The sequence below is a fragment of the Tilletiaria anomala genome (genome assembly GCF_000711695.1).
Source record: "Tilletiaria anomala UBC 951 chromosome Unknown K437scaffold_4, whole genome shotgun sequence".
In the NCBI taxonomy this organism is placed as follows: domain Eukaryota; kingdom Fungi; phylum Basidiomycota; class Exobasidiomycetes; order Georgefischeriales; family Tilletiariaceae; genus Tilletiaria; species Tilletiaria anomala.
The window spans coordinates 272804-296709 of record NW_013547018.1 but is presented as its reverse complement, the minus strand read 5'-3'; the positions used below and the strand labels follow the sequence as shown (position 1 = coordinate 296709).

At 56.6% G+C, this 23906-nt stretch overlaps 11 protein-coding genes across 11 annotated transcripts; 6 read left to right on the top strand and 5 right to left on the bottom strand.

The window, feature by feature from the left end:
• Positions 1 to 174: 174 nt before the first annotated feature.
• K437DRAFT_231219 (Clavaminate synthase-like protein) lies at positions 175 to 2253 on the top strand. Its single transcript, XM_013390536.1, has 4 exons — positions 175 to 544; positions 617 to 1029; positions 1098 to 1428; positions 1526 to 2253. The coding sequence occupies exons 1-4, from the start codon at positions 484 to 486 to the stop codon at positions 1942 to 1944; spliced, it is 1224 nt and encodes a 407-aa protein (XP_013245990.1). The 5' UTR covers positions 175 to 483; the 3' UTR covers positions 1945 to 2253.
• Positions 2254 to 2811: 558 nt separating this feature from the next.
• Positions 2812 to 5151, top strand: K437DRAFT_253472 (camp-binding domain-like protein). Its single transcript, XM_013390535.1, has one exon. It carries the CDS (start codon positions 3207 to 3209, stop codon positions 4947 to 4949), a length of 1743 nt encoding a protein of 580 aa, XP_013245989.1. The 5' UTR covers positions 2812 to 3206; the 3' UTR covers positions 4950 to 5151.
• Positions 5152 to 5457: 306 nt separating this feature from the next.
• On the bottom strand, positions 5458 to 8622 carry K437DRAFT_231212 (uncharacterized protein). The gene is made up of 8 exons (XM_013390534.1): positions 8238 to 8622; positions 8084 to 8145; positions 7938 to 8014; positions 7391 to 7846; positions 7193 to 7318; positions 5939 to 7130; positions 5712 to 5863; positions 5458 to 5541 (listed from the first exon to the last, which is right to left on the bottom strand). Exons 1-8 carry the CDS (start codon positions 8381 to 8383, stop codon positions 5512 to 5514), a joined length of 2241 nt encoding a protein of 746 aa, XP_013245988.1. The 5' UTR covers positions 8384 to 8622; the 3' UTR covers positions 5458 to 5511.
• Positions 8623 to 8735: 113 nt separating this feature from the next.
• Positions 8736 to 13304, bottom strand: K437DRAFT_231210 (cysteine proteinase). Its single transcript, XM_013390533.1, has 8 exons — positions 12887 to 13304; positions 12704 to 12800; positions 12300 to 12611; positions 12048 to 12234; positions 10199 to 11974; positions 9956 to 10115; positions 9158 to 9873; positions 8736 to 9087 (listed from the first exon to the last, which is right to left on the bottom strand). Exons 1-8 carry the CDS (start codon positions 12887 to 12889, stop codon positions 8970 to 8972), a joined length of 3369 nt encoding a protein of 1122 aa, XP_013245987.1. The 5' UTR covers positions 12890 to 13304; the 3' UTR covers positions 8736 to 8969.
• A 581-nt stretch (positions 13305 to 13885) lies between these two features.
• Positions 13886 to 14311, top strand: K437DRAFT_219598 (ubiquitin-like modifier 1; the record flags this gene model as incomplete). The annotated part of the gene is made up of 2 exons (XM_013390532.1): positions 13886 to 13984; positions 14081 to 14311. The coding sequence occupies 2 exons, from the start codon at positions 13886 to 13888 to the stop codon at positions 14309 to 14311; spliced, it is 330 nt and encodes a 109-aa protein (XP_013245986.1).
• On the bottom strand, positions 14187 to 14730 carry K437DRAFT_117396 (uncharacterized protein). The gene has a single exon (XM_013390531.1). The coding sequence runs from the start codon at positions 14591 to 14593 to the stop codon at positions 14315 to 14317; it is 279 nt and encodes a 92-aa protein (XP_013245985.1). The 5' UTR covers positions 14594 to 14730; the 3' UTR covers positions 14187 to 14314.
• Positions 14731 to 15269: 539 nt separating this feature from the next.
• On the top strand, positions 15270 to 18716 carry K437DRAFT_271928 (uncharacterized protein). Its single transcript, XM_013390530.1, has 2 exons — positions 15270 to 15749; positions 15838 to 18716. The coding sequence occupies exons 1-2, from the start codon at positions 15543 to 15545 to the stop codon at positions 18553 to 18555; spliced, it is 2925 nt and encodes a 974-aa protein (XP_013245984.1). The 5' UTR covers positions 15270 to 15542; the 3' UTR covers positions 18556 to 18716.
• On the bottom strand, positions 18568 to 19653 carry K437DRAFT_242570 (acyl-CoA N-acyltransferase; the record flags this gene model as incomplete). The annotated part of the gene is made up of 4 exons (XM_013390529.1): positions 18568 to 18715; positions 18780 to 18823; positions 18924 to 19320; positions 19561 to 19653. 4 exons carry the CDS (start codon positions 19651 to 19653, stop codon positions 18698 to 18700), a joined length of 552 nt encoding a protein of 183 aa, XP_013245983.1. The 3' UTR covers positions 18568 to 18697.
• A 445-nt stretch (positions 19654 to 20098) lies between these two features.
• On the top strand, positions 20099 to 20475 carry K437DRAFT_206592 (cwf21-domain-containing protein; the record flags this gene model as incomplete). The annotated part of the gene is made up of 2 exons (XM_013390528.1): positions 20099 to 20136; positions 20220 to 20475. Coding segments are annotated over 2 exons (294 nt in total), but the record flags the coding sequence as incomplete, so codon positions are not given.
• An 883-nt stretch (positions 20476 to 21358) lies between these two features.
• K437DRAFT_253467 (putative ATP7-F1F0-ATPase complex, FO D subunit) lies at positions 21359 to 22611 on the bottom strand. The gene is made up of 4 exons (XM_013390527.1): positions 22345 to 22611; positions 22113 to 22220; positions 21752 to 21959; positions 21359 to 21674 (listed from the first exon to the last, which is right to left on the bottom strand). Exons 1-4 carry the CDS (start codon positions 22528 to 22530, stop codon positions 21658 to 21660), a joined length of 519 nt encoding a protein of 172 aa, XP_013245981.1. The 5' UTR covers positions 22531 to 22611; the 3' UTR covers positions 21359 to 21657.
• A 289-nt stretch (positions 22612 to 22900) lies between these two features.
• On the top strand, positions 22901 to 23900 carry K437DRAFT_271924 (uncharacterized protein; the record flags this gene model as incomplete). The annotated part of the gene is made up of 4 exons (XM_013390526.1): positions 22901 to 23401; positions 23484 to 23507; positions 23573 to 23670; positions 23742 to 23900. The coding sequence occupies exons 1-4, from the start codon at positions 22960 to 22962 to the stop codon at positions 23898 to 23900; spliced, it is 723 nt and encodes a 240-aa protein (XP_013245980.1). The 5' UTR covers positions 22901 to 22959.
• Between the last annotated feature and the right edge of the window lie 6 nt (positions 23901 to 23906).

Sequence of the window (23906 nt, the reverse complement as noted above, 5' to 3'; positions counted from 1 at the left end):
GAGGCAAATGAAATTTACGTAGGAGCTACTCCAGCAGTGGGCAACCTGCGAAGCAAGGATCGGCTTACATAATAATCACGTTTGTTTTAGCGGCCACGAGCGTCAGGCATGTTGCTGAGCACGCAATTGCTCCACGTTCGACTGATCGCATGATCGCTCTGTGTCTCTCGCACATGGTACCCCGCAGTTCTCCTTCGTCATTGTTGCGAACAAGAGCACAACTGTAGAAGCTTATCTTACAGCATCAACGACAGCCCGGCGTTGCTGCCTGAAGGCGGGTCGTTGTCTTGTGCCGCGGCGGTGATTAGATGTTTTGCTGCTGTGGTCAACCTGCTCTGTCTCGTTCGAAGCCGACCTGTGCGTGGTATCGTATATATCCATGTAGTGTGCTCGTTTCTCCTATGCATGACGTCCCTCCCCTCGTCAACGATTACACTGTGAAGCAGAACATCAGTAGTCGCTGTTCATCTTTGTGTTGCAGACATGCCTTCTTCGACACTCGACATTCCTCGCTGGGTGCCCCCCGAGCCAACCAAAACGTCGGGTGAGCATCATGCTGCGACGCTGTCGTTTACTCTTCTCCGCTGACCCTTTTCGCTGCAACTGGCGTATTCAGACATCGACTGGGCTCCACTCTGGACGCTGGACCTCTCGGAGATCAGGGGTGAAAACTTTACCGAAGTGTCCGAATCCCTCGTTGCACGCGTCGGCGAGGCGTTCCACAAGGACGGTTTCATCTACGCCGTGAACCACGGCCTATCATGGGACGAGGTTCTGCGGCAATTCGCCATTGGGCAGTATGCATTCAATGCGGTGACGGAGGAAGAAAAGCAGAAGTTCAAAGCCGACATCCTCCGAACCGGTAGCTTCGCTGGGTACAAGGAGATGGGCCACTGGAAGATCAACGGTGTCAAGGACAAGATCGAGCAGTTCAACGTTGTCTCTACGAGCTTTAGCAAGGAGAAGCGTGAGGCCTCGTTCCCACCTGGCCTAAAGGCTCTCATTCCGGAAATTCAAACTTTCGCCAAGGTGAGTGGCGCTTGCTTGAACAATGGAATATCTCAAAACGCTCGTGCGCTGACAATATTGTTGCACAGTTCAACCACGAGAATATCTACCGCAAGGTCCTCACATTACTCTCCCTCGTACTCAAGCTACCCGCAGATTACTTGTGGAATCTGTCTCGGGACCCAGAGTCGAAGGGCCTGGACCTATTGCGGTATGCCGCCTACCATACGCCGAGCAAGGAGGATGACCAGGCTCTGGGCGGCGTCAGGCTACAGGGGCACACGGACTTCAACGCCGTTTCGATCCTCTGGAGCCAGCCGATCACAAGCTTGGAGGTGCTAATGCCGAGCAACGAGTGGAAGTTGGTCAAGCACATCGACAATGCGCTCGTCATCAACTTGGGTGACTGCCTTCAGTTCCGTGAGTGCGCCACATCCCGAGTGCATTGCTATCTGGTTCAAGTAAGAAGCTGACTCCTTGTCATCGTCGTCATGGATTGTTGCTCGCGCGCCTGCAGTCTCCGGCGGCTACCTCAAGCAGACGATCCACCGTGTTATTGCGCCGCCCGAGGACCAGGCGCACTACACGCGCCTGGGCATCTTCTACTTTGCCTTCACCAATGCCGACGTACCGCTGGAGCCACTGCTGGAATCGCCTGTGGTGCGCCAGGCGCTCAGCGAGCGCGCCGAGGGCCCCGACTTCTGGGCCGAGAACCGCAAGACGGGTGAGCGCATCCCCACTGCCGGCGAGTGGGAGAGTCTGCGCGTCAGAGCGTACGGGCAGCAAGGGACCAAAAAACGTGAGGATGGGCACGAGACGGAGAAGATCGGAGGCGTCGAGGTTACGCTGTACAACGATGTGCAGAAGCTGAAGAAGGACGAGCTTGTACAGTTGGCACAGCAGCTGCAATCCAAGGCGCTGGTCGCGGGCGCGTGAACGTGCACAAGCGCATGCTCACGGACGCCCGGCTGGACGAACAGGTTCGGCTTGTTACTACTCCACCAGTTGCAGCCGGCGCCATAACCACAGCATTTCTTCGCTAATGACCGTGACGACAAGAGCCTTTCATGCCTACCTTTCTCCCTGGCATTCAACAGCAGCCCCTCCCCCTGCCACACACTCACACGGCGCAGAATCACGGATTATCGAACGAAAAGCCCTGAAACCTCACACGCGCCTGTTTCAGTTACGCGCGTGCATATATTATCTCATTTGTAGCATATTTCGAGCCTCAACGGCCCTCGTGGTTCAAAGTTGAACTCCCTAGTCTGGCATAGGTCCATACGCCGCGCGCAGCGGAGCTCAGCGTGTACAATACTCTACTAGTCGACTCGACGCGTCAGCCTACAGCGAGCGCCGAGCCTGACCAAGCAGCAGACGTCGAGGACAAGGTCAAGGTCAAGCTGGATGGTGCTGTGCATGCTCGAGAAAGTGTCCTGTACCTTTTGTTGCCACCAACCAGCCAGCGCGCCGGCTCCTTCTGGCCTGCAACGTGGGTCCGTGCGTGCAATCCAAGGGTGCAGTTCATAGTTCCTCTCCTACATACATAGTTCTGGTCAATCACTGAAATGGATTTAGTCATTACACTCGTCCAATGCGTTGAACCATGCATGTCGCATTACGTGGGCGGAGTGCCCTCTCCCGCTTGGCATGCAGTCTGAGACTACACTGGTGCAGTGCTCGGTGCTCATGTGTCGCCCACCTCCCGTCATGGGTCGCAACACAACACCACCTCACGGCGTACTCTCCGCCTAGCGTAGTGGTATTGCATCCTCCGTATAGACGCCCACGTCGTAGGTTGGCTGTAGGTATAGGTAGCTGCCCTGCGCTTGCTTGTACATAGGCTCATCGCATCGTATCGCCTCTCATCCCTCCGTGCGCATATCCAAGCGGGCTCACGCCGACACCCACGCCTGGGACTCGAGATTGGCTGCAGAGTGCTGGCAGCGCACCCGTTTGGGAAGCGCGATAACCGTCCAAACAACACACTCACACTCGTACTTATCCCCTGCGGCACACCCCGCAGCATTCATCCCATCCTGCGTCATCGCCCGTCCTCCCCCGACAAGCTCGGCTCGAACTGTACATAGCATCTACTGGTAGAGAGAAAGAGAAGCTACATCCTGACGACTGTATCAGGCATCTCCAAGGCGCTTGCGTGAGTGACCACTCAAATAGACCAAGCAATCGAAGTCAAGATGGCGCTCTCCTCCGAGTACGCCGCCATACTCAACGAGCTCAACCGCGAGGTTCTACGTACCAGACCTATCGACCCACTGCAGTTCTGCGCCAACTGGTTCAACAGACGTCTTGAAGAGCAGCGTGTCGCTCATCGAAGTGCTGCTGGTGTTGGTGCGGGCGCAGATGCAAGCGTCGACCCCGTGGCCCCCGCACCGACCTCTGTCGTCCTGCCGTTGTCCAACACTCCGAGCTTGACCTCGTTCTTCTCCTCTGCCAGTCCCTTTGGCGTTGACGTGGCTGGGGCCTCAACCCCAACAGCATCGCCACACCGCGGCTCGCTCGACAGCTCATCCAGCACCGATACGGGCGACGAAGAGATACCCGCACCAGACACCCCTGGGGCTTCCTCCGCCGGCATTGGCCGCAGTGGCAGCACCTTCATGCCTCCGCCCTCGTTCAACTTTGGCCGGCGCACGTCGGTCTCGGCCGAGTCGCTCGCACGCGCCTCGGCCTCGACCCAATCGAGCAGCAAAACGGTTATCCCCAAGACGGACGCACAGCTGGCTCGCATCCGCGCGGCGATCGGTAACAATCTGCTCTTCCGCAACTTGGAGGAGGACCAGTACAACGATGTCCTGTTCGCCATGAAGGAGGTCAAAGTCGACCCTAGCGTAGCCGTCATCGAACAGGGCGCACAGGGAGACTACTTTTATGTCGTTGAGAGCGGCACGCTCGACGTGTACATCAAGCCGACTCTCACGAGCAGCTTGGGCAATAGCGGCTCTGTCAATTCAGAGTCGGATAACAGGAGCAGCTTTCCTTGTGCAGCCGCCACGGCCAGCGACCTCTCGATGGCTAACCTGGGCGAGAAAAAGTCCAGCTACGGCCCCGGTCACTCGTTCGGCGAGCTCGCGCTGCTCTACCTCCAACCGCGCGCCGCGACGATCCTCTCAACGTCGCCCTGCACGCTGTGGGCGCTGGACCGCGTCACATTCCGCTCGATCCTCATGGAGACTAATAGCCGCAGGCGTGCGCTGTACGACAGCTTCCTCAAGGACGTCGCACTGTTCGAGCACCTCAGCGACGCTGAGCGCGCCAAGATCAGCGACGCGCTCGAGGTGCGCACGTACGACATTGGCCAGCGCCCCATCAAGCAGGGCGAGCGCGGCACCGAGTTCTTCATTATCGTCGAAGGCTTCGCAGAGGTCAAGAAGCGCAAGCTGGCGCCTGCGGCCTGCTCTTCGACTTCATCAGTAGCTGGGCCCGCAGTCAGTTCCTCTACAGCATTGGATGATGAGATGACCATCGGCCGCCTCGGCCGCGGCGACTACTTTGGCGAACTGGCCCTGCTTAACAACGCACCACGTGCAGCATCCGTCGTCGCCGCCGCCGCTCTGCCCGGCGAAGTCGCATCCGTATCCGCAGCATCATCATCAGCAGCAGCAGAGACAGCAGCTCCTCCGCCTGCCAAGAAGCTCAAGGTGGCCACGCTGAGCGAAAAGGCGTTTACGCGCCTGCTCGGCCCACTCGCAGGCATCATGGGACGTTACGCAGAGGAGCGCTACGGCCCGTCTTCCACGGCCGGCGCATCGCTAGGCCCCGCAGCAGGCCCATCCGGTGCCGGCGGCGTCAGCAGCTTGCCCATTGCCGTGTCCGGCGGGAACGTGCCCGCGTCCATCGCGCCGCATCAGACAGCCACTACAGCAGGCACATGGATCGGCGGAAGCCCGTTCGGACAGCCGCCGTCTGTTCGGACATGATCTGATAGCTGTCGTTTGCGCGCAAGCTGACGTGGTGAAACACAGCGTGTCGTTGGCCAGCAGGATAAAGAAACGCTGCGTAGGCGCCTGCTCTCATTTCATTTTATCGGTCTACAGAAAGCAAGAAGAGTTCGTGTGACCTTAAACCTGTACGAGCGATGGAAATGCAGTCTAAACCAAGCTTTGCAAATTGTATACACTAAAGATCCAAGGGTGTCCCGCGCCGCCCTCAATTTGCTGCTGGTGCTGTCACTGTCGACGACGCTGCTATCGGAGGCGCCGCCTCTCTTCGTCGCTCTTTACGTGTCGCTTCGTAGTGCTCATTGAAGTTGAGTCTGGTGCCGAGCTCTCGCACAATCTAGCGGAAGGCGAAAATTGGCGGCAAGGAGGGTCAGAATGCCAGCTCTTTAGACGCGGAACATGCCTCGCGCGCAATCGGCACGCCGCACTTACCAAGTTGGAATGCTTCTCAAGCCTGTCGACGATGTTCTGCAAACGCTCCTTGAACCTGACCGATTGCTCCGTAAGCTTCTCAGCGATGCGCTCGTGCGCATGCTCTGCGCTACTCGGATCTTGCTGCCCTTGTGCAAAGGTGAGGATAAAGTGTGAAAGTTCGGTCCCGACGGAGCAGAACGCCAGGATGATCGTCAGCGTCGCGCGGACTTCGTTGGCGAGGAAATCTGGATCGTTGCGCCTTGTACTTTGTCGCAACAACACTTTGCTGACCAACGCGTTGACGTATTTTTGATGGCGATCAATCAGCTCATCCAGGTCTAGCTCTCCCTTGAGCGAGATGGTCAGGTCTTGCCAAGAATAGGCGGCGCATTCCAGCTGACAGAATCCTTGGATCTGCCTGACCATGTGGTTCATCTCTCCCAACATCAGAAGCGCCTTGTTGAGAGTGCGCAGAATGGCTGCATGGGAAATGTATGAGCCGCATGAGCTGACGCGGCAATAATTACCTTGTGTGTACGCAGCAGCCCACTTACCCTTGCTTTGCGGGTTCTGTTTCATGGTCTTCTGCAGCTCAAATCTACAAGAAGTGGTTCTCGCCCAGGTCTCAGCGAGCGCAACTTCGGCGCGCTTGATGCGCCACAGATGCCCAAAAATCATCTGGTATGCCTGCATTGCTGGCCCGTCGAGGATGGTATTGACCGGCGAGTCGACTTTGTACTCGAGCGTAAACACATCCCAGCCCGTATCGCCCGCAGAGTCTTCGAGTAGTCGCGCATCCAGTCGCTTGATGACCTCTGGATCGTCGTGCTGTGCATTCGAGCCCCTGATCGCGGTCTCCAGCGCAATGGTCAGGTTGTGGCGGTGCAGGCTATTTGATGGGCGGTTGAGGTACTCTTCCAGTTGGCTTTTGAGCAGGTCCACAAAGTCGCCTTTGCCCAGCATGAGGTAGTCTTGCAACGCTTGCAAGTGGTCCAACAGCTTGAGCTTGGTCAAGAAGATCTCGACCAAGTGCTTGCTCACAGCCTTGTGTGCGCTATCTACCGTCCGCTGCAAGCCTTCGATGTCTGAGTAGCGAAGGAGAGTCGCCTCAGCCTGCGTGCTGACCCACTCGTCGGCACCGCAGGCGTATCGGATAAAGTTCAAGCTCTTGCCTGTGGAGAAGATTTTCCTCCCAAACTCTGGGCTCAGGAAGGAAGGTAGCATGTCCGCCCGGAAGATGAATTGATGTTGCCAGAAGGAGGCGGCATCATCGTCACGGAGACTCTCGTGCACCATGGACAGTGTTTCGCTGTTCCTTGCGCCAGCAAACTCTCTGTTGCTCTGAACGAAGAATTCGTTGAACGGGTCTTGCAGCTCTCCTTTAAAGATCCAGTTGGACAGCGTGTCAAAGAAAGGACGTGACACTTCTTCAAGAAGGTCAGCTGTCATACTCTTGATCAGTGGGTCGCCATTGAAGGTGTATGTGTGAATGAGCGAAGCTAGTGCGCCACCCTTTGCGCCTTGGCATTGCTCGATGATGGTACTGAGTAGCCGCATGCGCAGTAAAACATCGTGCGTCCAGACCGCCACGCGTTTCAGCGTCAAATGGGAGTTTGCATCGCGATTCGCGGACGAGCTTGCCTGATCGGACCGCTCAGAGTCAGCCGAGTCGTTCAACTGTGTTTCCAAAATGGCAATCAGGCGATAGTAGTCGGTCATTTCGCGGGAAATGAAGTGACATAGACTCTGTGAATGTTGAACTGAAATAAGCACCATCACCTCTATCGCCTCGCTGCAAGCGTACTTACCTGCGTTGCCAGTCCAGATTCACGCTCGCTGCTCTCCTCATCGGTGAATTGCGAGATGCGTCGGTAAAGGCGTCCGAGCTCGGTGATCTGCAGGATCAACCGCCGGGTTGAACGTGGGATGATTGGCTGTGAGAGTGAATGGGCCATGCCACGTGAGTACAGACCTGCACCTTTTGCGACCGAGCAAGTCGAGCTTACTCCGCTATTCTGAGGGAAGATGACCTTGATGACCTTTTCGGGCTGGTCCTTCCTTGCCGCACCTCCCTCTGTGACAATCACATTGGCCCCAGCTGCATCGTTGGGCATCACAAACATTTCCTTGAACTTGACCCATTTTCCATCGATGCCCTGTAGCAGGTAGATCACGTCGCGCAGCAGCTCCTCTTCTGGCACTTGCGGCTGGCCGGCGCGCAGCCTCCGTTCCCTGACGCGCTCTGCTAGCGGCATTCCACGGCGAGATTGCGGCGCTGATTCGGTTGGCTCGGTAGCAGGCCGGGGCGTCCTTGGCGTCGCAACGTCACGCTGGGGATTAGGTACAGCCGACCGCAGTGATGGCATACGGATGTGGGCATCCGAGCTCTTGAGAGGACGTCCATCGAAACTCAGCTGATCAAGCATATCCAAGACAGACACGAGATTCCTGGGTTGCTCCGGCTGCATAAACACGAGTGAGGTCAGTGAAGGAGAGACGAGGGGAAGTCAATATCTCGTGTCCAGCTTCCACTCTCGTCGGAAATCTGCGCACATGAGACTTGAGCCGTGAGACGAGATTGCTGTATCGAATGCTGGACCCTACGCCTCCATCAACAGCGTATTTTAATACTGGTGGATACGCCCAGTGAAGATTGGCTTTAGTATATGAGGAGGTACAGGCTATTCAACGGCACTCACGTCGTTGTTTAATTGACTCGGCGATCTGTATTTCACTCCGTGCAAGTCGCTGATTTACCTCACTGCAAGCAATGTTAATCATAAGCATTGCTTCCGGCTTCGTACAGAGTTTGAGCCATCACTTGTGCTTGCTCTCTGTCGGTTGGAGACTCACCTCTCTACAATGTCCCATGCTGTCTCCTCCAGGTCGCGCGCCAACGCCTTGCGCGCTCTCCTTTCGCTCTCGGTCTCGTCGCGACGCTTACGAGCCGCAGGCACGACAGCCAGCGCCAGGCTGTGAATATGGTCGACGTGCGACATAACTGCTATGTGTATGGCACTCGAGGCCAACCAGCGTGTATGTATAAAGCATACAGGACCGCAGTCGATGATGTCTTGGGTCGAAAGTGCTGATAGTGTTGATGCTGTTGCGTGGGTTCGTTGCTCGAGCTCGACGCGTCTGTCGGGATTCTCCTCTCTTCTCACTCCCCCCTCGCTTCTTCCGCACAGCGCGGGGGACGCGTCAATTCAGTCGCAGAAGCATCAGTCGAGCAGTTCATCATTAGAACCCTACGCGTCAGAAAATGATGACATGCTAAGAAAGCATCCTCTCCCAAGACGTCGATGTTGCTTTCCAACTCAGCTCACTCGACAAGGCACTACCGAGATTCATGCTCCTCTCACAACCGCTCGATTGCGGACAATTTCAGAATACAGGGTTGTTGGTGGGAAAAGATATAACAGTGCAGGGCGCGCTTTTTGCTTGGTGGGAGTGCGGCATGTGGCGTCAACAAGACGAATGAAAGGAGGTGCCGCGCGGGGCCAGGCGCGGATGAGAAAGCAAGTCAGGGGAAATGAGGGACCCTCTCTGATGTCACACAACACCTGCTGTGGTCGGTACGTCTATTCAATTGCGAATTCGGATGCCGTTGTCCTGCTTCTGCGCGCCTATCCTGCCTGTTCGCCCTGAGCGGTCGGGGTGGTCGAGACCCAGAACGTCGTCCACCGAGAAGCGATGGTCGTACCTGTAATCCGAAAGTAGCGGTCAGCGGACTTGTGATGATCGCATGAAGAACGCTCAGAGAGGCAACTCACAAGACATCTGCATCTTCAATATATGAGGGCTGCTTGTACGTCGACGACTGAACAAGCGCGAAACGGAACTTGGCGAAGTCCTTCTCGTTCACCGCTAGATGGGTTTGCAGCCGCTTCTTGGTGTCTGCAAAGCGCTCGCCCTTCTTGACGACAAACTTGAAAGGAATGCCATGCACCCGATGCACTTCCTTGGTGAAGTGGAAGACGTTGATAACCTTGTCCTCGTCCGAGATGTTGATCTCCTCAAGTGGGATCTCCTCACCAAACAGCTCGGTTGACTCGGCAATGTTGCCGATCATATCCATGCCGGTGAATTCCTTCTGCTGCTTCCCGCTCGGTGTCACTTCGAAAATGCGGATTCGCTGCGAACCCTCGGGCGTCAACTTGACAACCTTGGCGAGGTGGTCCACCAGCTCGTTGACAGGTGTCGTCTTATGCAGCAAGAATGGATGCACGGACTCCTCCTTGTTGTTCGCGCCGCACCAGTAGATCTTCAGGCTGCGCTTCACTTCGAGCTCGACGATGCTGACATCAAGCAGCTCGTAGTACAGAAGCGACGCCTGGCCCTGCAGATAGCTTGGCGAGACGATCTCGTTGACGGTTTGGTTCGCTGTCCGCTTGAGAACAGTCTTCGGTGCGCCATTGGGCCCGTTTGCTGTGACGAAGCGGATCTTGAGTGGATCGTGCTTTAAGCGTTCGCCTGCTTTGGCCGCCATCTATATCAAGAAAATGATGCGTCAGTTTTCAATGCCATTGAAAGGGCTGCGAGACATGCCCAGCAAAGAACGAAAAACTGACCATATCGTATGTCATCTTCTTGGATAGCGTGACCTCGAACTCCTGCTTGTAGTCGACATCATCATATCGTGGTTTGAAGAGCACCTTGATCTGGTTCTGCAGGAAGTCGTAGAACTGCATCGGATTCGAATACATCGACTGCGCCTCAAAGTCATGCGCGCTATAGACGAGCCAACGGGAAGCAAAGGCAGAGTCAACGACCACCATCCGAGGACCAGCTCTCTTGTGTCAAAAGGCACTCACTCGCGGTCCGAAATCTCCATCTGGAAGCAGATAATGTCGCCGTCCTGAATCTCGCTCTGCCCAAAGGTGGCCTTGAGCTTCATCTGCTCGATCATACCCGGCTTGATCTCCTCATAAAGGCGGACTGTTGTCGTTGGCGGCCAGCGCATCAGCTCGTTGATCGTTGGAACTAGGTCCCCGACCTTCTGGTTGCTGTGAATGAAGACGCGCCCAACACCTGTCAGGGTCTGCCGTGAGACGTCAAAGTACTTGAGGAAGATCATAGACGTCGTCTGCCCTTGCTGCGGCTGCCCAGCGTCCGGCTGTGGTGCTGTGTGCGTGTCCGTTTCAAGGTAGAGCCGCAAGTCATTCTGCCTCGAAGCCATCTTCTCGCGCACCATCTCCAGCGTCAAAATCGGATCGTTCTCGGGGACGACCGTGTCAGGGCGCACGGTCTTGTTCTGCCTGTTGACGAGGACCCAGAGTCGGATGTCCTTCTCCGGCAGCTTGTACTGCTGCGCCACCTTTGCCTTGAAGGTGATGAACGGCTCGTCTTTCTTGACACGGAACGACGGCAGATCCGTGGCCGGCAAGTTGCGCTCCTCAAATGTCGCCAAATCGAAGCCTTGGTGTGTGCGGAATGTGTCCTCTGTGACAAGCTTGACGGTGAGGTAAAGATGCTGCTCCTCGCGCTCCCTTCTTCTCGTCTCGAGCTGCTGCCGCTCCTCCTCGAGCCTCTGACGGAGGTGCGGGGGTGTGTCGTCCGGCGTGAAGGGCTTCAGGACAGTATCGACCTCGGGGTCGCGGACATATACTAGCATGTACGCATTGGTGAAACGCTTCATCGCCCGGACGGGCGCGCGCGCACCCACCTGGCCACCGAGGTGTCCGTTGGGGATCTCTCCGCCATAGTTGTCCTCCAGCACCTCCTTGTCCGTCACTGGGGTGACGCGATCATCGTCGAACTTAAACCACCTCCCATCCTTCTCGGGCTTGATCAGCGCAAAGTAGTGACCGCCGTGCAGATCACCCGAGTGGACGAGGACGCCGTGCAGCCGATAGCGCCAAGACTGGTCGCGCTCAGGTGAGCTGGGATCGAGGTATTCTTTGAGGTCAATCTCGAAGGGGAACTCGTGTCGGTCGTTGATCTTCACCATGGCATCCTTTTCGATGTCATACTCGAACCGCTTCAGTTGCAGATGAAGCACAGGCGGGAACTTCTCAAAAATGACACCCTTCTTGGCATCCTGCAGGCCATACCCCTCTGCTTGGTATTTGTTGTCGCCTTCCAGCATCTCGACCTGGATGTAATCCCGGAACGACTCTTGCAGGTTTGCCATGCCCTTGACGTTGAGCTGGATGTCGTAAAAGTCCTCGGAGCGACTAGATTCGTAGTCGACATTGACGCAACGGAGATAGCTCTTCATCCTGCCGACGAAGAGCCGGCCGATCGCACCATCCGCTGCAGTGCCTTTCATCTTGGTCTCAAGCTTCTCCTGCAACACGCGATTGAACTCCTGCACGTCATGCTGAAGGAAGCTGTCGAGCGACTTCCAGCCAAAACTCTTCGTCAGCTCGTTGGTGCCCACCGGTTGATCTGATGTTTGCAGCAAGTAAAAGACGCGCTGCAGCGCGAGCGCGACGCTTTCCGAGGGCGTGTCACCCTCCGTAGGGATCTGATAGACGGCTTTGCGGAAGAGATTGGTGCAGAAAAGAGATTGTAAAAGTGAGTTCATGTAGCAGGTGGCGCCTTGGTTCTTAAGGCCGACGTAGCCGGTTTCTCTTTTCGAGTCATAGCTGCCGCAGGTCGCAGAAGAACAAGACCTATCAGTATCCGTACCCTGCACATTCCGCACACGACACTGCTCACTTGATAAAGTTGTGCCATAACACGCCAGTTGGGTCTTTGAGTACGCGTACGAAAGCACTGATTCTGGCCGATTGGTTTTCGATGATGGGTCGTGTCCGCCCCTCGCCGACGGATGTCAACTTGCGAAGCTCATTGAAGCGAGTGAACCCCCAATCCATCTCCTCCAGTGTGAACCGATGGTGCGCCTCTGCGAATGTTCGAAATGCGTCAGCATTCTGCTCTGCATGTTCAACACGCAAGGAGACGACTCACGACTGCTAGAAAAGATTGTCGGATCGTTCGGGTTGGAGATGACGAGAGCAAATTGAGCGCAGACGTGCCATCCTTCCGGGCTTCCTTTTGGATCGGCATAATCGAGATAAACCGAGACCATATCGTTTGGTTGCCCATTCGAGTTACCGAAGGGAAAGAGAAGGATCCGCCATTTGTGCCCGCCGCATTCGAACTCTGGACCGGTCATGCGCTTGTCCAGCGCTGCCCATCCCGACACGTCCCAATGACACACTGCGAATGCCTCCTCCTCCTGTCCTAGATCTGCAAGATGCTTGGAGGCGAATGCGCGGTCTGCGGGTACAGGTCGCGGTGAGTGGCAGGTCAGTGTCGAGCGTCAAAAGGCTGCAAAAGGAATCGGCGGCGGAAGATGGGCGACCACTCACGATTTGTGACGGGAATGATCTCGTCAACGGCGTCCATCTTCTCGTCCGTAAGCATCGGCTGTGCAGCCGGCACCTGCTGGAACTCCATTGGCGGATCCTGGGAGCGACCGAGCGACATCATCAGTGAAACTTCTGGATATCATACGAGATTGCTTCGTTGCACGAAGCGGGTGTGCGACCCACCATCTTGGCGACAGCTGCGCTTGCGTGTTGTAATAGCCTCAGCACAAAATCTCAAAGCCTACCAGCAGCAACGAGGTGATCTGTCCTGCGAGCGTCTGCCCTTGAAGTGGAACCGAATCGAATCGCTCACGAGGAGAGATGTGCGCGCCAAAGAGCTGCAGAGGATGTCTCCTTCCAGGGCCGGAAGGACGCGTGAGTCGCGTCGTATCTGCTGTGCAACGCTGTGCGTTTCCTTTTGAGCCGAACAGTGTGGGCTGTCCTTGTTGCAAGTCAGCCGTGGTCCGGGAGAGTGGATTGGTGAGCTGGATGTGCTTGGATGCGATGCCGGTGTGTACGATTGAAGAAAGCATCAATGTGAAGACATCTCGCGTGGATGGTGCGTGCGTGGTCTCATCGCTCCCTCTCAGCAGTAGAGAGCGCTGGGAAGCGGCGTGTCGTCCGCGCCGAAGGAGACGGGAGCGGGAGGGAAAGAAGGAGAAGAAGACAGCGGACCTGCCGCCTGCCTTGCCCGGTGCCCAGCCTACTGCTCATAGTCACAGTGCCTGCGTCCTCGTCGTCCAGCCAGAAGAGCGCAGCGTCGCACACCACCATGGAACGGTGCAGACTCAAAAGCTGCTGCTCCAGTCAAAGTGCTCCTTTTCTTGCAAAGGAAGCAACCCTACTTCAGATATGGATACCCACTCCTGGTGCTTTCCCTGGCCGATATATGTACGCATGATTCCAACACAACCCCCCCTTCAGCGGTAACCTGCACAGGCGGACGCCTCTAGGAAAGCCATCCTTCGACCACATCTTCTGGCCCGCAGCGGATGGACGCATGATCCACATCTGCATGCAGCAAAGCGGCACCGTCTTGCTTTCAGCTTGAAGTTGGAGCGCTAAGCCGTCAGAGCCATGTCTTCGAATATTCTGACGATCAACATTGAATTCGGGTGAGAGCCACTGATCTTCTTGTGTCGATCGTCTGGGCTGAAACGGTGCTGGGGTGCTTCGATTGCGATGCTCGTTCTCAGAGGAGGCACAGAGCTGCTCACTGCACCTCCTCACACCAAGCGGCACGTCCTGCAAATCCCTGCTCATCCTCCATGCGGGAGCGCAGTGAAGGCTACTGGCCCAAGTCTACTGTCCCCGGTCATCACCGCTCCTGGCGGTCCTGCTGTCCAAGGATCTGATGCGCCGCTACAGCAGAAGCAGCACGAAGAAGATGCTGCCTCGCCGGCAGATATGGCGTTTTTGATCCAATACATTAAACAGAACCTCATCGTCGAGCGGCCAGAGCTGTTCGTAGATGTAGACGGCAACGGCGTTCGGCCTGGCATCCTGGTGCTGATTAACGATGTAGACTGGGAGCTGGACGGCGAGACGAGCTACGTGTTGCAAGATGGCGACGAAGTTTCCTTCATCAGTACCCTCCACGGTGGCTGAAGGTCACGTTAGCTGACAAGCAGCCGACCGCGAAGGATGTCCCAGCACCACAACGACACCTAACTTCGCACCCTCGCGACTCCAGGCCACGCCTACACGTAAGTAGTGGGCGTGGCCGCGCAGCCGGTGTGGCCATTGCTCGTCCGCGAATTCGCCGCGCGTGGAATCCGCTGCGAGGCCGTGGACATTTTGCGCCCATTTACAGAGCTCACCGCATCGGTGAAGGCGTCGTGGCCTGCTTGAACAGCCATGACACGCGTCACCCTTGGCCATCACATTCATGTGCTACACGTTTCCAGCAGCTATGGTATCGAGCCTGGCAGCACCCGCTATGGCGTGAAGCCCTTCCACTGGAAAAGCCCGACGTATCGGACTGTAGCGCTTTAGCTCACGGAACCTCGCGATACAGAACCGCTCCTGCATCTGTCAATGTATCCACTTCCTCTGATCAGGAATCACGGATCTCATCTGGGCTCTCCTCGATTCCACGATAGCAAGTTTGTGTCAGCAAAATGTATATATAGAGCTACAAGATGACAATCGTATGGGATGTTTTTACACATGTGAAACACTGCTCGTTTGACTCGGAATCCATCTGATCTGTTTGATTGTCGTGCACACCCGTCGCCCCGCCTCGATCCGCTCACAACTGCAATCCAAATATGAATGTGAGAAGGCTGTAAAAAGCACAGCGAAAGTCATGGGCCTGAGCATACACTGGATATAAGTGAACTCTTTGCACCGCCACAGTCCACGCGCAGATGACAGATCATAGGGCGGAACTCCGGCCACATTCAGAGCTCTCTTTTTCTCGGAGCCGGCAAGGAGGAGGATCGGCAGGGCGGCAGTGTGCGGTGCGCGGTGACGTCGCTGGCACACGAGACACTTTTGAGTTGGCAAACATATACTTTCCCGCATAAACCAGCTTGCTGCAACATCTCCACCAGCCAATGCGTCCATTGCCCTTCCTCCTACATCCAGCTCGACTGATACGCTCACATTTGCAACTGCAGACGATCAGTTGAGCGAACAGGCTGCAAGTGGACAGGACATCGGCGCGACAGCATCCACCTCTTGGCTCTGCGCTTGCCCCATAACCCTTCAAGCATTCTAGAGCGCTTCGAGCGTCCAACCCTCCTGCAACCCCCCCTTTCCTTGCTCCGGCTTCCTCTTCTCTCGCAAGAGGGGAGGAAACGAAGAAAAAAGATTGGAATCGCAAAACGGCGCCACCATGTCGTTCCTCAAAAAAGCGCAGCAGCAGATCGCGCACAACACCGTTGCGCCGTCGCTCATGGGCAACTCAGACCTCAAGTCACTGCAGGCTGTCATCACCTCCGAAAAGGAGTTCATGAAGAACAACTCCAAGACTGGCGCTGACTTTGGCAAGAATGTCGAGGCCATCAAGAACTGGGGGAATGAGCAGGGCGAAGACCTAAGGGTTCGTTGGGAGGCTTTTCGCGATTCCTTCACTCGTACGGTGACTGACCCGGTAGGCTTTGGTCGACCACTCCTCTTTCCGATCGCAGGACGTTCTATCAAAAGTGTCAGTGCTGTGGGAAACCTATCCGTCGTCGGTGCAACGCTTCAACTCGCACCTCTCCACGATTCGCCTGCACTTCAAGGCGGTGCGCACGCGCGAAGAGATGCTGGCCGAGCTCAAGTCGCGCAAGCGCTCCCTAGCGTCCAAGATTGAGTCGGTCGAGAAGAAGCTGGCAAAGATGTCGCCGGAGAACAAGGAGCTGATGAAGACGACATCAACGCTCAAGGAGCTGCGTAACGAGATGAGAGGCCTTACGCATGAGGTCGTCGTCGAAGAAGCTGGCCTCGAGGACTTTAAGCGGCGCAGCTTCAAAGATGCTCTCGGCCTCAAGTGCAGCGCCGTGGTCGAGATCGCCGAGAAGATGATCGTCATGGCAGAGATGGCTGGCGCGATGCTCGAGGAGTTGGACCTCGAGCAGAGCGTGCCCGGGCAGCCGCGGAGAGTATATCAAGGCGAATCCCGCACCGAGGGGATTCTGCAGGATGGCATCCGCTGCCTTGCGGACGTCGCCTTCCGGCCGATCAACTGCCCCACTACCGGTGGTCCCGGGGACGCAGCAGCAGCAGCAGCGATAGGCCGACCAAGCCACCTGCAGCACCGGTTCAGCGCCAGCGAAGTCACGACGGGCCCGTACCCGTCCCTCACGTGTCCGCCGACCGGAGCTGCAGTCAGCGCTACTGGAGATGCTGCGCACGATGCGTACGACTATGGCGGGACACTAGGAAGCAAGAACAACAATATCAACAATATCAACGGGTACGCGGACACCCAGTCCAATTGGGATCCACAGATGAATGCATTTTTCGGCGTCGACCGCCCGGTGGACGAGTACAAACAGCAGCAGCAACAGGAAGCGAGCGCCAGTACGGTCCACGCGTCGCCAGCGACTTGGAATGCATCGTCAGGCGCAGGTCCAGGCCCGACAGCGCCTGCACAGCACTCGACTGCGGCGGCAGATGCAAACGCTGCCGATTGGGGGCGACAGGCCCTCGGTGCTATCAGCGGTGCGGGCCAGGATGCCCAAGAAGAGCGATCGGTATCTGCGCGGGTTGCCGATCCGGCAACAGGCGTGGGCGCAGGTGCAGATGCAGGCTCGACTGACGCGCACCTGACGCCTGAAACTGGAGCATCTGCCGTGCTGGCGTCCTCCTCATCCGCACAGCAGCAACCGGGCCACCAAGCGCCGAGCACAGCTGTAAACGACAGCCGCGACTCAATGGAGGAGCTCAACAAGGACTACGGAAGGATCACAACAGGCGGTGTTCCGATCATTGCAAACGACACGTCGTCTAGATCGACTCCTGCGCCATCGTACGACACGTCGACTGATCCTGGTACTGCGCCCAAGCCCTTGTCGCAAGGGAACTCTGACTCCGCTCTGGCCGGCGGCGCAAGTGTTGCTGCGACCACCGCAACCACCGCAGCTGGTACCGCTGCGGCGTACGAGAGCGGTGTGCACTCATTTGCGCCGCAGCCTCAAGGCGCAGCACGCTCAGCATCTGCGCCACGGCCAGCCCAAAGCGACGAGGAATCGCTGCACGAGTACTTCAAATCCGTCGGCTCGACACGTGCGGCGCAGCAAGCTGTCCGTCGTCCCGGCTCTGCGCAAGGCGGTGCGACGTCTTCTGCGATGCTAGCGCGCTACGGCGCCTACATGGGTAGCTCTCCGCTCGCTGGTGCTGGTGCTGGCACTGGTGCGGCGGATGCTTCCTACAACTCCAACCCATCCGCCGTTTCAACCGCAGCAGCGGGCGCTGCCGCGCCAGGGACAAATCACAGCAGCAACGGCGGCCCTACGCTGCCGCCGCCCGCGCCTTCCTCCGGCACAGCAACTTTCCCGGCTGAGGACACGAACAATGTCAAGAAGGTCACCGCAAGCGCGTTCAGGAAGGGCTTCTCGCGCACCACGAGCAGTCAGGGTAACTTGAACTACACTCCCGGCACTGGTGGTGGCGCTGGAAGTCGGCCGGGCAGCGCGGCTGGGTTCCCATCAGCCGATGTCGTGCCTAACAACGCAAGCGCGACAGCAGTGTCCAACGTCGGCGTCGGTACGATCGCCGTGCCACTCGGCAGTCAACAGCAGGTGGAAGGTGCAGGTACAGGCACGCTCTCCGCGCCGAACGCAGACACCTCCGGCATGTCGACGAGCCAGAGCAGCGTCGCGCCACTGCACATCAACAAGCGCGCCTCGCAGGATATGTCGCGAACCGAGACGATCCTGTCACAAGCGAGCGGCAACACGGACGCTGCGCCACCTTACACTTCTGGCTTCACCGAAGCTGCGCAGCAAGGGCAGGGCCAAGCACAAGGTAGTAGAGCCGATCATCCGCACGCTCACAGTGTCTATGGCGGCATGGCGCCGCCGCCAGCTAGCCCAGGAGGCTATGCCGACCCGAATGCCCCAGGACCTGGACAGTACGGCGCACCTTCGCAGCAATCGTACCAGCGCCCTTCTTCGCCAGCCGTAGCCCAAGGTGCAGTGGGCGGATACCCTTTCGCTGCCAGCGCCGGAGCTGTTCCGGGAGGCGGATACCCGGCTGTCGCACCAGGCCAGCCGGCGCAGCCTTACGGATACGGCTACCCCGGCGCGCCGGTTCAGCCTGCCCAAGGCGGTGGATACGGTGGTTATGCGGATCCATACGCCACGTATGGCCAGCAAGGAGCACAGCAAGGCCGCTATTCGAGTCCTTATGCTCAGCGGTAATGCAAACGCATGACTGGTTTATTCAGGAGAATGCAGCTAATGACGCACCCTCGAGGATATTCTTATCTTATGATGCAAGGCAGTGAGATCTTTTCCGTCAGTGTTCCGCTATTGGACTTAGCGGTAGCCTTCGACGGCAATGTTACGTAGTGTATTTCGCCTGAATTAAACCCATGAAAGTATGTAAGCGGTAAACGTTTGGCACGGATTCAAGCAAGACTCACCATCTCCACGCCTGCTAGCTTGTACCCGCATTTCTCGTAGAATCCTAACACCCCCAAAGCAAAAAGTAGGACGGTGACAGGGCGACAGCGAACCTGTCATCAGTAGGTGAATACTGAATCCAAAAGGCTAAAGTTCCAACCCACCCTTGTTATCCCCACTGCAATCCAGTATTGTCTTGTAGGCTCCAGCTTTCTCTGATACGGCCGTGAGCGCAGCGATGATCGTCTTCCCCAGGCTCTTCCCCTGCATGTTTGCATCGACGGCAATGTCTTCAATGTGCCCGACTTTCCCTAGCCCTCGGATGAACTTGTACTCCATCAGGACGGTTCCGACCGCGACGAGCTTGTCGGTTTCTTGGCTGATGATGGCAATGGTGTAGTACTGCGCAGGAGATGTGGCCGACCCAGAGGCAGAGGCGGATGATTGTTGTAGCTTGAATCGCTGCACCCACTCGTCTTCCCCTGGATCGGGTACTTTTGTTAGGACGGTGAGAAGCTGGAGATGCCCACGCTGGTAGTCTGTGGAGGCCAGGGGTCGGATCTGAAGGGGTTATATTGCGCGCCGAACATGGTTTTTGTGGGCGTGTATGGTCAGCTTGTGGTACGCCCGCAATGGAAATCGAGGACACGCGCCGGAGGCGGATACTGGTACATCAGCCAGCATGCCTTTGAGAGTGTCAGTGCACTTGACGCACCCGAAGACCCTTCACTGTTCTCAGCTGGGTGAGGCACCGGGGTCTCCTCACGCCGTCATGCAAGGAAAGGCACACAATAGACGCACATGTAAGCCATCAGCCAACCCATCCTTGATCTCTTGCGGGATTAGCGAAGGGTCGAACGCCAGGTCGAGTTGGCTGTCCTCTGTGAACGGCATCTTGAGCATAAACGCGGGTTTGTCAGCGAGCAGATTCGCGTTGAGCGTACGTCGGCTTGCGGTCGTTCAGGGTGCCCTGGATGCTGACGAGTCGCATCGACAGCATCTCGAGAGCTTCGAGAGGATGGGGTTGTTGTCCTGCCTGCGTGTGCAACCGTGCATTGCGAGATGTGGAGCGGGACGTAGACATGGTATTCAGGAAGACTGCACAAGACCGAGAAACAACCCTATTCCTTGGAGTAGTGACTCAGCTGGTCACCAACTCTTGAATGCGGGCGAGATCAGCTTCCTTTACATGGCAGCGACGTTCTATTTCTACTTGCACACACGTACACCATGCTTTCCAGCGCATATCCACCTCTAGCTGCAAGCCGACAGAGCCACTTTCAAAGAGGAAAACCAAGACATCGGCTCAACTAAAAAGAGAATAAGAAAGATAGTCAAGATGTATAACGGGGTGGGACTCACAACGGCTCGTGGAAGGTAAGCGTCAATGGCTATCCGCAGTCAATTCTCAACCACGCCTCTGACTGTCTATGTTGTCATTTGACAATTCCCGTCCGCAGCGGTACCAATGGCTACATCCAGCGCAGTCTCGCTTTTAGGTCCTTCCGTGATGACAGCTACGGACGTTCTTCGGAAGACTCCAAGCGAAAGGAAGCGTCCTCCTCGCTTGACCGCAAGCCGGACGCTGGCATCCTCGAGCATGAGCGCAAGCGCAAAGTCGAGGTGCGATGCATGGAGCTGCGCATGGAGCTGGAAGACAAAGACTTACCAGAGGCTGAGATAGAGGAGAAGGTCGTTATGCTGCGGAAAACATTGAATGAGGCGCTCGAGAATCCTCGCTCTGCGATGGGCGGCTCATTCGAACAAAGTAGGTCTGAAGTAAAAGCTCTCCGGCCTTCAGATGTACATGCACTTGCTGCGGCAAAGGCCAAGGAGACGGAGAAGATGGCTCGTACACTTGGCATCAGGGCCGACTACAACGAAGGTGATGCCTTCAATCACGAACTGCAAGAAAGAAAGAAGCAGGAGCGGAGAGAGGCTTGGAAGATCAAGCAGGAAGAACGCGCAGAGAGGAGCAGGTTGCAGAGTGAACGCGAGGACGATCGCCGCAGGATCGAGCAAGAGAGGAGGGAGTTCGACCAGGAGCTCAGACACCGAAGGCGCGACGATGAGCAACGACAGCCCCGAGCTGGCAGATCCCCACACCGCGAAGTGGGCGACCACCACAACGAGCGCGATCAAAATGTCAGACTCTCTTATCGTGACAGTCGCGACTATTATGATAGACGAGGCGACAGGCGTGGCCGCGGTCGCTTGCCATCACCTGGTTACAGTCGCTCTCGCTCGCCTATTTCACCGCCACCAAGAGCGCCACCTAGGAGCTACGACGATGATGGCGACCTTCCTTCGCGTCCCGCCGCAAGTAAGTCTCGTCTTCGATCTCTGTCCCACTCATCCGCACGCTCCCACTCGCCGCCACGAGGAGTCAGGGCAGGCGCGCCGCCTCTCAGGCGTCCAGCTCGCGAGGCCTCGATGAAGGAAGGTTCTGTTTCACCTCCCAGGCGTGATGCAAGAGATCGGAGCTACAGCCGGAGTCGCAGTCCCATCCGAAGCCGTGGTCGAAGCCGGAGTTACAGTGGCAGTGATAGCGACAGTAGCCGTGGCCGAAGACCTAGTCCTAGCCGTAGTCGCTCACCACCTCCTAGGAGGCGTGACTGATGCGACAGTCCACTCGCGATCTCGCGGATCCATTTGGAAAGGTGACCTTGTATGATAGAGAGTGCAAGATGGAAGACCTCGATGCATGATCAGCATGTACTGTATAAGCATCAGCAGCGATCTGCGACTGCACAGAAGGCCTGGCGTGTCCCTTTCCAGCATTCATCATCCTCCTGCCCTCCTGACTCCTCACTCGGATCCGGTCACCCCCGCTGGTCGAACGCATAGCCTTGTCTGGGTTCATCCTGAATACAGCGAGTGAAATGTCTATGATACGTCTTAGATCGCGCTGAGGTCTGTGAGGTCAAAGAGAGGGCTATCAATATAACGCCAAGGTAGTGGCCTAGTGAGGCAAAGCGCCAGCCAAACTCACTGCCGAACTTCTCCGTGTATCCTGGCGTTTCCCACTTGCCCTTCTTGACCATCTCCTCGACTGTCTTTCCAATCTCTGGCCTAGCAGCGATGACCTCGTCGGTGGTGAGCTGGTCAAATGGCCGGGCGTCCTCGATGTTCTTGAGCGTTGCCCTGAGGTCCTTGAGTTCAGACTCGATCTTTGCCGCTGTTTCTTGTGCTTGCTCAACCTGCAGTCAAAGAATTCATGCCAAAGTAAGCATCCAAATCTGGCGGAGGAAAAGCGTCATCGCGGAAGGATCGATGTTGAGTCATGCCCTTGTGGGTGCGTTGTTCCTGACAACATCAGAGCACTCCATCCATCTGCCGGCCCTTCAACTCACAGCCTTGGCCTCGAAGGCGTCAATTGCCTTCAAGTGGGCAGCGACATCGTATGTGACGGGCTTGAAGTCTTTCAGGATCTTCTCAGCCTGGTTTACGACGTCTTGGTTCTGGAAGAATCAGGGGAAATGGGAGGAAAGTGGGTGTGATCATGGTGAATTGAGAGATCCTTCCAAGACGTTCTCCCGGCGCTGGTCTTAGACGACAGCTGTTTCGATATGGCAGCCAGCTCACCTTCAAGAGAGCCTTGTAGTGAGCAAAGTCGATGTCAGTCCTCTCAGCCTTGAGTTGGTTGAGCTGACGGCGGGCATCGTCAGCCCTCTTCCGGAAGGCCTGGAGGCCAGACACGGTTTGCCTGCCAAGCTGCAAGGAAGAGTAGACCTTGGCAAAGTCAACAGCAACGGTACGTGTGGCCATCATTTTGACGCTAGCTTTCCGTATTGTCGACAACAGGATAGGGCCGGGTAGCTTTTCGTGAGACTCCTAGCAGCATTTCAAGCTACCAAGGTTGAGAAGCGCATGTTCAAAGTCTCTGTTTCGGCTGCAGGAAGATGGGTGAGCACTTGCCAGCCAGCTCAACGCTCGCCGAGGCGCTCCGGGCGCAGAATGAAACTACAATATTTACGGGCTCCAGCCTGCCCCGATTCGCGAATTTGGACAATGCTTCACGTAAATCCCGCCTTTCGACTGCCACACCTTGCCTGACGGCACTAGCCTGGCGCCGCATGGCCACTTCCCATTCCATATTAGCGTATCGATTTGACCTTTTGACGCAAAAGATCACACGGGAGTGTGACCTGAGCCGCTATAAGCGAGCTGTTGGTCTGATCCAGGTTACAGCGTGACAAGATGGGAAAGATCGAAGAGGTTATCCCAGACGAAGAGATCGAGCGTCTCGCGCAGCAAAGTGGAATTTACGAGCGGTTGCCTGCCGACTTTGTCCCGTTCAAGCCGGGGGTCGAGCAGCGACAGACTGCGCAAGCGCACGCCTGGGCCAACTATTCTGACTCTGAAGAGGACGAACCTGACGACGATTCGGATTCCGGAGATGACGGCGAGGATGACTATGGCGCAGATGAATACTCGGTTCAGGGTACGAGCGCGCAGCAAGTCATGGAGGATGCGAATCGAGATGGCATGAACCCACAAGTGGAGGAGGCATTTGATGTCATTATTTGGACCATGCCATTTGGGTTCCTGTTCTTGCTGCTAGATATCATGATACAGCAGCAGTACGCACAGCATCCGAGTTTCCTGGGTGAAATGACGAAGATGCTCGCAAATGTGCCGAGTGAGTGCCTTGGCGCACACATGTACATCCTATGGTGTGAGGGCCATTATTGACACGATCGTCCCCTCCATCTGCCTGCCAGTACTCGGAACTTTCGTATATATTAGTGCGTTGGTGAGACCTTCTTCCGCACTGCGCCTGTCTAATACCTAAGTGGGCGCACTCCTGCAGCAATGCCCAAGAAGGGGAAGGATCAGCCTTTGCTTCAAGCAGGTTTGTTCCTGGTCGGAATCCTCAGCGGCTGCTCCTTTTTGTGGGTCATGGCCAAGGTGATTGTTTTGCTCTTGCTCGTAGATTCGTCATATTATGGAACCCCGTTCTCATCTCAGTTCTTCTGCAGTCGGACTGGGAAGTTGTCATGCGCCGGACGCCGCCGTTGGGCACCGTGTGGGTCTACTCTATCGTCCGACTTCATCTCTTCCCCGCCTGTGTCAGCTTGGCTATAGTCGCAGCCTTCGTGAGGTTCGCCGATTTGAATCTTAGGATCTTCAACATGTAGCATACA